Source organism: Eubalaena glacialis, chromosome 15, assembly GCF_028564815.1.
Source record: "Eubalaena glacialis isolate mEubGla1 chromosome 15, mEubGla1.1.hap2.+ XY, whole genome shotgun sequence".
Lineage (NCBI taxonomy): Eukaryota > Metazoa > Chordata > Mammalia > Artiodactyla > Balaenidae > Eubalaena > Eubalaena glacialis.
In genome coordinates, this window is record NC_083730.1 from 41,782,714 (window position 1) to 41,794,356 (window position 11,643).

General features: G+C 39.7%; 1 protein-coding gene across 4 annotated transcripts in view; it reads left to right on the plus strand.

Moving 5' to 3' along the window:
• The window catches only part of TPGS2 (tubulin polyglutamylase complex subunit 2), a 60,604-nt gene that overhangs the window by 43,152 nt on the left and 5,809 nt on the right, over positions 1-11,643 (plus strand). For 2 of the 4 annotated variants that reach the window (XM_061170446.1, XM_061170445.1), the window contains 3 exons: positions 285-413; positions 8,586-8,699; positions 10,475-10,635. In XM_061170446.1, the coding sequence (XP_061026429.1) occupies positions 285-413; positions 8,586-8,699; positions 10,475-10,635 (404 nt within the window). The remainder of the gene's footprint in view (positions 1-284; positions 414-8,585; positions 8,700-10,474; positions 10,636-11,643) is intronic. The other 2 variants (XM_061170442.1, XM_061170444.1) reach the window with 2 other exon arrangements.

Consider the following 11,643-nt stretch of genomic DNA (forward strand, 5'->3'; position numbering starts at 1 on the left):
TTTTTGAGAATCCCCTTTTAAAATTTCCTTTGGTGCTCCGCCCTAACACGTGCAGTGGGGACTCTTCACTCATGGCCCCAGCTGTTTGCTTTTTTTTTTTGCATAAAAGGCTGGTGCTTTGGAGCATGTAATGCATTGATTCTCTCCTTTCCACTTTCCATTCAGTTCCTCAGCCTTGGGATCAAATAATAGCTGGGCTTAAGTTAGTCAAGCAGAAGCCCTTCTGATGACCATGGTAACTAGCTTATTACTCCATGTAACTCTTTTTGTTAACGTTCCCATAGAACATACCATTCCATTGGGCAGCATGGCAATTAACAGCATCTCAAAACTGACTCAACTCAACCAGTCTTCCCTGTACTCACTTCCTAACGCACCAACTCTTGCAGACCTGGAGGACGATACACAAGAAGGTAACTGGAGGGGCTTCTGCTTTGAGTTAGAAATCAGCCTGCTTGTTTCCATTTTATAATGTTGAAAATAATAGGAAGACATTGTGGCATTGTAACATGTTCCCCTAAACCCAACCCTTCCCATTTATGGCTTCTCTGAACCATGGGAGTAAGGTTAAAAACAAAAACAAAAAAAACCCAGCCTGTATCAAAAAAGGAAATTTTCATGAAGAAAATTCCAGGGTTGGGATCTTTGTTTCCAGCACCCACTTCAGTCCCTGGCACATAGTAGGCAGTTAATGAATACCTGGTAAGTGAATGAATGTTACAGATTAAACTTCACTCCACATTTCAGTATTGAGAGGTTTCAGGGACCGTGACAGTCTAAATGCAGCTCCCTTCCTCCATTCAGGCTCTTTGCCACTTCTGATTAAAATGGCTTATAATTCAAATGGCTGCTAAAGCTATGATCAACTATGTATAAGTGAGGACTTCTTCAGTCAGAACTGTGTTTGGCTGCATATAACAGACCCCCATTACAATGTTTAAATAGGAGTTTATTTTTCTCATAATAAGAAATCTGGAACTAAGCTGGTGTAGCTGCTTGAGAAACTCAATGATAAAGTCTCCCTCTGGATTCCTGGCACACCAGCCTTTGTGTTTGGTTTTCATCCTCATGGTTGAAGAATGTGGGCTCTACCTCCAAGCTTCAAGTCTATGTTCCAGGCAGGAAAAAGAAGAGTAAAGGGCAAAATAACTGTCTCTTGGCAGAATATTTTCCTTTTTGTCAGAAAAATAATAGTTTTCCCAATAACCATTGGCCAGAATAGAGTCAAAAGGTTACCCATAGTGCAAGGGAATTTGAGGAGATTAGCTGTGTAGTATTGCCTCATCAAACAGAACTGGAGTTTTAAAAAGGGAGAATGAATATTCAGTAGGCAACTAGTGTCTCCAATACTAATGCCTTGGAGTGCATTGAAGTTCTGACAGAGAGAACTGATGCAAGGCTTTCTCCTTCAACTGGACAAGCAGCTGGACAATAGGAGGAGGAGTCCAAGAGCTGAGCCTGGAAAGTGTTGGGCCCTGGGAAGAGTTTGTCACTCAGAAATGTGTGGAATCCTCAAGGATGGGAAAAAGGTCACATTTGCTTCATATGTGTGTACTGGGGCTCTCTAACCCCTAAAAGGCAAAAGAGTTGTTAAATAAGTAGAATGGGTGTACCCTGCTTTTGAAGCTGGTAGATAAAGGTAGACTAGATGACAGGATTTCAAGGGACCTCAGCAAGGACTGAGCTAGGGGTAGAGACCACACTGTCCTACATACTGATGGGGATAAAAACCACGTGGGCTTCTGGCACCTTCTGAGTTCATGCTTTTTAGGATAGTCCAACAATTAGACCTAAGCTTCATTAAACTTAAGTAGAAGAATGCTGTCTTTTCTCAGGGGACTCAGCAGTTAGAAAGAGGACAATCAGGAAGCAATATCAGAATACACAACCAGAGAAATAACACTGCTAGAGGACACAGATGAAAACCTAAATAAAAACAAGAACACTTAAGGGCATTTAAGACAGCACAAAGACTTCCTATAGAAAAAAAGTAAAAATTCTTGATTAAACAACTGACTAGATGAATTGAAGACGAGTATAAATATTGAGACCTGAGTTAGTAGCCTGAAAAAGCAAGTGCAAGAAATATCTAAAAGGACAGATAAATAAATTTTAAAAGGACAAATGAGTGAAAAGGTGGAGGGTAAGAGAAATAGAAAATACATCCAGGTGACCTTCCATTGGAATTATAGGTGCTCAAAAAAGAGAAAAAGAATAGCTGGAAAGGGAATAATAAATAAACAGTAATAAACGAAAACTTTTATTCAATCTGCAGATTGAAAGGGCTCTCCTAGACTCAAATTGAATTCAGGAGAAAACAGACACCTAGGCATTACATGATGCAGAAAAAAATCGCAAGCTTCTAGGCAAAAATAACAAATTACTTGTGAAGAGAGAATAATCAGACTGACATCAGACTTCTCACCTGCAACAGTGGAAACTAGAAGGCAGTAAAAAAACATAAACAGGTTACTGAGATAAAAGGAGTGAAAATCAAGAGTCCTGTATATACAGACCAAACATACCTCTCAGGTTATTAGAAGAATATTAAAGGATGTGTAAAACTTCAAGAACATAAATACTCTAACCAAAAGACAGATGAAATGGAATGGAGATCTCAAGATGCAGATATATAAAGAGGAAGGGAAACAAGAGATTAGTGAACCTCCTATGAAAGAGAAAGACTAAATTAAATCTTAATATCCAGGAATGTATACAACTTTTACATAAGAACTCTTGGAAAAGAGGGGACATAGTGCACAGAATATGTTTAAATGTATACTCTCAGCTAAACCTAACAGAAAGGAGAGAAGCAAGATATAAGAGCTTTATGGGTTAAATTGTGTCCCCTCCCCCCAAAAAATATTCATATGTTGAAGTCCTAACCTCACTACCTCAGACTGTGACCTTATTTGGAAATAGGGTCATTATAGATGTAAGTAGGTAAGATGAGGTCATACTGGAGTTGGATGGAGCCCTAATCCAATATGACTGACAACCTTTTAAAAGGGGAAATTTGGAGATACAGATGTAAAAGAAAGCCATGTGAAGATGAAGACAGAGATGGGGTGGTACTTTTACATACCAAGGAAAGCTAAAAGTTGCAAGCAAACTACCAGGAGCTAGGGGAGAGGCATAGAACAGATTCTTCTCCACAGCCCTCAAAAGGAACCAACCTTGACCTTGGATCTGTGGCCTCCAGAAGCGTGAGATAACAAATTTCTGCTATTCAAGCCATTCAGTTTGTGGTACTTTGCTACAGTAGCCCTAGCAACTAATACAAAGAATGTTCCAGAGAGTCCTTTTAATAGAAAATGTAGGACAAAGAGGAAAGGAAGTAGAAAGTGGAAGCCTCATCCTACTGTAGGAAAGAAATAGTATGCCTTGTTGGGGGAAACAGAGTGTCTTGGTGTATTGGTTTTCTATTCATGTATAACAGATTACCACAAATTTAATGGCTTGAAACACTAAAAATTTATTATCTAACAGTTTTCATGAGTCAAAAATTCAGCTACAGATTAGTAGAGTCTTCTGCTTAGGATCTTTTTAGGCTAAAAACAAGGTGTCAGCTGGTGCTGTGATCTCATCTGAGGCATAAGGGCCTCTTCCAAGCTCACTGGTGGTTGACCTTATTCAGTTTCTTGCAGTTGTGGGACAAAGTCCTTGTTTTCTTGTTGCCTGTTGGCCAGGGCTCGCTCTTGGCTCATTTAGGCTGCCCTCAGATTCTAGCCACAAGACCCTCTCACAATATGGCCACTTGCTTCTCAGCCAGCAGGAATATTTCTCTCCAGTCTGCTACAACAGAGTCTCATAATGTTACCTAATCAAGGGAATGACTACTCCATCATATTATAGGTCCTGACCACACTCAGGGGAGGAGGTTGTACAGGTGTGTATACACACAAGCATGAATCTTGGGGGCCATCTTAGAATTCTGCATACCACATTTGGTTAGAGAAACAATGGCATATTGTTTTCAAGTAAGGGTAGAATCATATGGATCCAGTCATGCAAATACATAACAAAAAGGAAGATAACCATTAAAGGAATAAAAAATTACTCTAGAATCTCTAACCTAATAAAGGGAATGTTGAATCACATGAGTAAAAATAAGAAAAAGGGAAAAGAAACAACATTATAAAATAAGCAACAAAACATTAAGAGGAATAAAATAAAACGGATAAATCATTATGTTAAGTGTGCTGGAATTGAATTTCCCTTTTGAAAAGCAGAAACTATCAGATTGATATAAAAAGCAAAGCTCATCTATATGTTATTTTCAGGAGCATACTTAAACTGATGAAGAGGCCTCCTGATAATGGCAGATAGATAGGTAATTCAGAGCAGTCTTCCTGCTGAAGACAACTGAAAAGTCAGGGAACATATAAAAATCATCAAAGAGCTAATAAGATGATGAGATAGCACCAGATCAACATCCAGAAGAAGACAGAAATCCAGGGAAGAGGCTCAATGTTTAGGGTTGCTTTTGCCTAGGATACATTGTCCTTTTCAAAAGAGGCAATGAGGCTACTGAAAAATTGAGAATTTGACCCATATGTGAGACTAGAAGAATAAAATGGAGTCTAGAACCTACAAAAGATGGCACCCATTAAAAACTACCCTACCCTTTTGGTTAGCACCGTGAGGAGCTATATACTCTAGAAGATAGAATGAACCAGAAATAACCACTCTTCACATGGACTGAAGCCCAAGTATAAGTCACCTGTGCATCCCAGAAAATGTTAAATCCCAAAATTGGACTAATTTGATTCCAGATTACTAATCTCCTCAGGGGCCTGGCAGAAAAAAACAGAAATTCACTCCAGAGAAATGTACTAAAATTGACTGTGTTAATGGTTGCACAGCTCTAAATATACTAAAAACCATTAAATTGTACACTTTAAGTGAATGGTATGGTAGGTGAATTATATCTCAGTATAAAACTCATATAAAAATAAAATTCTTCCCTAGAGGAAGAAAATATTATCCTAGACCTCATTGTTTTTATAAATAATTTTTCAAAAATAATCCTACTAAAAAAGAACCAGGCACATGAAGAAACACAACACCATGAACAAGAACTAGCGCAAATAACAGGTAACAGAAAGATATGCACTGTTATTCCTGAGGGTGAAATTATTAGGCACAGACTGTAGGACAGTGTGCTAATGTGCACATGGAGATAAAACCAAACTAAAAATTCAGTGAAGAACTAATGACAATGACATTGTAGATTTGACCTTATGATTCTGGCCATATGGCATACTACCTTTTACCAGATCAGGACTTGTGGAGATAATACTCTAAACTCTGGGGAAACTTTTAAAATAATTACCTAAAAGGACTGGAGTGTAACCAAAAATAAGCAGAAACTGGAGTGGCATCTACAAATGGCAGAAGGGAACCACACTGAATGATTTTCCTATTTTTATAACTTTTCACCTGAGGGCAGACCCCAGTCAGCATCAGTCAAGGCTGCTAAAGCTTGGTGGGAGCCTACAGTCTGGACTTCTGATTTCATCCAAGATGGAATAGTAGAGGCCAGATTTATCTTCCCACCTGGAACAACAAAAAAAACAAAAACAGACAAAATATATAAAACAATGGATGTTGTCAAGATACTGACCATCACACAGGGAAGAATGATGAGCTCTGAATGATGGGAAACAAATGAGGTGAACCCTAGCTTATTATCTGAAAGTTTCCAGTCGACAGCGTAGAGAAGGGAACCCAAGGAGAACATGTTGTACCGTTAATTGAGAAGACAGAACTAAGAGCCCAGCTGGATGAAGACAGGTAGAGTTCACAGGACTGAGTAACAGAGAGGAATGAGCTGCATAGAGAGAGAACTGCAGAGATCTGCAGAGTGTCCTCGTCAAGTATTCAGGAAAGAACTGATGAGCACACACATGTGAAGATACTGCCCAAGGCCAGGGACAAAACCACCCAAGAAGATTAGAGGGAACAATGCCTGGTACTCACACTGTACCAGGAATAGTGTCCATTTCTACCGGCCAGGCTGAAACACCTCATGGCTTACATAGAATTAGGTAGAGTACTCAGAAGGGTCCTGCCTCAGTAATGGGGAAAAAATTAGCCCTAGGTTAAATGCTGCCTTGGGTTCTGCCTGTCAAATACTAAGCACAAGACCCGAAAGTATCTGTTTTCGAGTAATTTAACTGTGTCACAGAACAAAGCTCAACAATATTTATAGAAATATAAAAATAGCAAGCACTCAACAATGCAAAATTAACAATTTCTGGCATCCAATCAAAGATTACCAGGTATGCAAAAAAGCAGGAAAAAAATGACCATAATGAGAAAAATTAATTGAAGCCAATCCAGAATTGAGATACAGTTTAGAATTAGCAGATACAGACTTTAAAACAGTCATTACTATATTCTATATGTCCAAAAACTTAGTACAGACATGGAAGATAGGAAAAAACACATCCAAACTTAACTTTTAGAGATGAAACTAGTTTCTGAGATGAAAAATACACTGGATGGGACTAACAATAGTTTAGATATTGCCAAAGAAAAGACTGGAGAACTTAAAGACATAACAATAGACAATCCAAAATAACACAGAAAGAAAATAAAAAATTATTTTAAAAGAGCATCGGTGAACTGAGGGACAACAAATGGTATAATGTGTGTATAATTGGAGTCCCTGAAAAGAGGGGGATGGACCAGGAAATACTATTTGAAGAAATAGTGGCTCAAAACTGTACCAGTTACTTGGAACCTTAAACCATATCTAAGAAGCTTAACAAGCCAGGAACAAGAAACATGAAGAAACAATACTAGGAAACATAATCAAATTGCTCAAAATCAGGGATAAAGAGAAACTCTTAAAAGCAGTCAATGGGAAAAGACAATTCCATACAAAGGAGCAAAGATAAGGACAATGGCATATTTCTCATTGGAAACAATTCAATCAAGATAAAATACTCAGGGAAGGGGGAGGGATAAATTGGGAGATTGGGATTGACATATACATACTACTATATATAAAATAGATAACTAATAAGGACCTACTGTATAGCACAGGGAACTCTACTCAATACTCTGTAATGACCTATATAGGAAGAGAATCTAAAAAAGAGTGGATATATGTATAACTGATTCACTTTGCTGTACACCTGAAACTAACACAACATTGTAAATCAACTATACTCCAATAAAAAGAAAGAAAGAAAGAAAGAAAGAAAAAATCAGAGGAAAATCATGCTGTTAGACCAGAAGAAAAAATAAATACATTAAAAATTTAAAAATAAAATATTCTTTAAGCAAATTCATTTGATTAAAAAAAATGTAAAATACTCAAAGGAAAAAATTGTCAACCTAGAATTCTATACCCCATGAAAATATCTTTCAAAAACAAAGACCTTTTCAAAAAGCAGTCTGGCAATGTCCATTCTATAATACTTCAGGGTGTCTAGCCATATAACAAAAGCACCAGAACAAAGGGACAGGTACAGAGATGATTACTGTAGCATTTGCAGCAGAATAATTTTGGCCCCCTATCAATAGGTGGCTGACAGGATAAATTAGGGTGCATCCACTCCCACAGACGTCAGGCAGCCATTAAAAACAATGCATTAGAGTTACAACCCTTAGAGGGCTTTCCACATGGTGTTATTGTATAGAAAGTAAGATTCAGGTAACGTGTGGTATCCCATTTTTATATAGTAAATGATCTCACAAAATTTAAATGTATACCTATATGTCTACCTAGGACCATATGAGATGAAGAATATGAAGGTATAACCACCAGGGGAGGGTAAAACCATGTTAAAGAAAGAAACAAAAAAACAAAACACAAAAAGCCTTCTTATTTAGAAATGTAAATATTTATGCCTTTATGTAAAATTATATGTATGGGTATATGTGTAAATCAAAAATATTATTTTTATATACTCTGTTTTATCCAATCTCTCCTAGGTTTGTTAAACCCTTTCCACCCCAGTCACTAATGCTAATCATTATTGCATAATTGCTGTAATGAAAGAAGCAGGAGAGAAGGTTTCTGATGCTTGCATTTCTAAGAATTTATCTTTTTTTCTGTTACCTCATGGTATTTCGTTTCTAGGTAGGTATTTCTAACAGAGCCAGACTTAGCATTAATTATAATGTTATAATTATAATAGAAATAAACATAAAATGCCACAAATATACATTTTAAACAGAGGAAAAAGGATTCTAATCAAAAGATCATGAAGTGCTATAAACGAGGGGAAAGCATGTATCTGGGGAAAAAGAAAAAAGTTGTTCAGATTACTCTGACTTATGTAGTCCCACTCCCAAGAAGTTCAGTTTGTTGTCCTCATGCCCCCTTCCCCAGATTGCATGACACTGTCTATTGGTGGTAGGGGAGCCCAGACAGAGGCTTAGACCATGAATAAGACCCAGGGCATTTAGAGTATAGAATACATTTGGTCCACATTTGAAAATAATAGTTAAGAATATGTTTGAGATAAGGCTTTTTTTCCCTCTGTTTTTTTCATCCAAGCAAAGCTGGATGAATACGTATGTTTGAGCTGAGTGTGTTTGAACATTACCATTAACTTCTGGGTTTGCAGCTAGTGAGAACCAGCCAGAGAAGCCTCACTTTGATTCTCGCAGTGTAATATTTGAGCTGGATCCTTGCAACGGGAATGGGAAGGTTTGCCTTGTCTACAAAAGAGGGAAACCAGGTAAGAATCATGGCAGGCATGGTCCTGTAGTTTGGGAATGGCCTTGGCTGACCTGGCTCTCCAGCCATCACACAAAAGGCATGCTCTTCCCCGACCTCCTGAGGTGCTGCTGCTGGGTCTCTTGTAGATGCCAAGACCCAGAAAACCCCTTTGGTCCTCTCTGAGCATCCCCCTCCAGGCCAATTACTAGAGTCTTTTTAAGCTATTGTCATTTGTGTCACTTGTGAGTTACTGCAAAATAATAAGATTAGGATAATAAGTGAATAAAAGCTAAAAGAAATAGTCATTCTGTTTATAACTCCTCCAGCAGGCTCATGCATTAGAAAAGCATCCAGGAAAAACACTGTCTGTCTTTTACACGTATTTATGTAGGCCAATTAACAGCAATAAAAACCTGAATTACTAGACCTCAATCTAAGATCCCAGATGGGAAATCAAGAGAAAAAGGCTCTGGCTTCTTGAGCAGTGGGCATCACCTGGCCCCCTAACAGCAATTCAGTCCCTAGGAACTACAGAGTTGGACAAGGTCCAGCCCTCTTCAAGTAGCTTTCTGCCTGCAAAGGGTGAGAAGACACACCAGGGTTTACCTCTGGGGGAAAGGAGAGATCATCTCCAGCTGGAGGAGTCTTTGTGAAGTAGCCTTTGAGCTGCATCTTTTTTTTTTTTTTTAATATTTATTTATTTATCTATTTGGTTGCACTGGGTCTTAGTTGCAGCACGTGGGGCCACAACTAAAGAGCCCGTGTGCTGCAACTAAGGAGCCAGTGAGCCGCAACTAATGAGCTGCATCTTGAAGTATAGGTCTGAATGAGATACGGGGGATGTGGGGTGGGGGGCAAAAGGGGGCATCCAAGCAAAGGGATATGGGTAAAAGCCATGCCATGGGAGAATGCACCTGATTTGGGGGGAATGACAATTCCAGTTCATTGGCCACATGGTTCATCTTGTGGATGAGGAGGAGATGACACCAGAAGCCCAGTTATTCCCTTTCATGAGGAGTTTTGAAAGCCAGGTGAAGGAGTTTGGACATTATGTGGAAGTAGGTGGGGAGTCAAGGTTATTTAGCAGAAGTATGGCAGGATTCAAATGAAAATGTGACCACAAGCAGAAATGGAAGTGGAAAGTACTGGAGGATGGAGGCCACTTAGGGAGATGTTACAGCCATTAGACAGGAGATGAAATAGGAGAGGCCTAGGAGATGAACTAGGAGTACTAAGAATGGACGGTCAGGAGCAAGCGTGAGGCAGGAGCTGGTACAATAGTGCCTGCTTCAGCTCCACCAGCACCTCACACAGCCGCACAGGCAGGCGTCCCAGGAGAGGAAGCTGGTCTGGGCTCCTCCATGGTGCTTCCTCACAGCACTTCTAATTCCTGACAGACCTCCTGAGAAAGCCAGAACTATTCAGTCAGAGTGTCGCTCCATCAGGAAGGCTGAGACCACAGTATGTACCTATTGGGGGAGGGGGAGTGTTGAGCCCGCACAAGAAAGGAGTGCTGCTTAGATAGCCTGAATGCACAGATGTCCAAAGCCCAGCAGATAGATCAGTCGACTGACTGATCAAGAATTTGTAAAAGAATATAAAGAAGCCAGTAACAGTGGCCACTGGAGAACAGAACTGGGAGGTTGGAAGGGGAAAAAGGGAACTTGTACTTACAGTTTACATTCCTTCTACTATTGAAATTTGTTTTAACCATGAGTAGATGTTGACTTTATAGATAAAAGGAAAAAAGTGTTAAGCCATCCCTTCCTTTATGTCCTTTGTCTGCTATTTCAGCATTAGCACAAGACACTGAGATCTGGTTCCTGGACAGAGCATTATACTGGCATTTTCTCACAGATACCTTTACTGCCTATTATCGCCTGCTTATCACCCACCTGGGCCTGCCCCAGTGGCAGTATGCTTTCACCAGCTATGGCATTAGCCCACAGGCCAAGGTAAGGGGGGACCACCTGTCATCTCAAACTGTAGAATGTATCAGAATCTTCAGAGGAAATGCTTAAATTGCAGATTCCCAGCTTCCTCATCTGATTCAGATCTGGTGTTGAGCCCAGGAGCCTGTATGTTCAATAAGCAAGGCAGGTGCTTCCAATTTAGGTGGACAACCTCACTTTATACTAATCTAGTTAAGTGGTTCCCAAACTTGGCTGATCCTCAGAATCACCTGGGGAGTTTTTACTTCTAATAAAAAGGGGTTGGTGGTGGGGGGAGATTAGGTTTGATCACTCATTTTGGATAGGCAGTACATGCATACAGCAACAGTGAAAAATCAGTCTCTTTTTCACTGGTTCTCCAGCTTCCCCATCCACTTCCTCACAGGTAGCCACTGTTAGTTTCTCTTGTGCCCTCACTGAGATACTTTATTGGATAGAAAGCATGCATGCATACAGTTTTTGGTTCCTTTTTTCTAAATCACAAGTGCGATATACTATTCACATTGTTCTGCACCTTCTTTTCAACTTAACTCCATGTTGGAGCTCATTCCCTATCAATATATAGAGAGCTGTCTTTTTCAATGATATAGAGTATTTCAAAGTATGGATGTGCCTCATTTATATTATAGATCCAGACACCATTTTAAACATACAGATGTCAGGTAATGCTGATATACTGCCTGGTTTGAGAGCACCAGGTGTGTCTAGAAGAACTTTTGACTGGGTGGCAAAAAATGAGGGACTCGATGAATGTGTGTATTCATCGAGTGGACCTCACTTTCCTCAAATGTCACATGACAGTGACATACATCCAGGCAACATAGTGGGTGGTTGTGATCAATGAAAATAAATGTAGATGCCCTTTGCCCTCAGCTGCCCAGAAAGCCTGTAGGGAAGAGAGCAGGCAACTTCCCTCAGTAGAGGCCTGCTCTGGCCTCTGTCTGCTCCTTCCCTGTGGGAAGGATGCTACCAAGTCCACCTGATGGGCAGCGGCTGGTTTGGAGGCAGAAC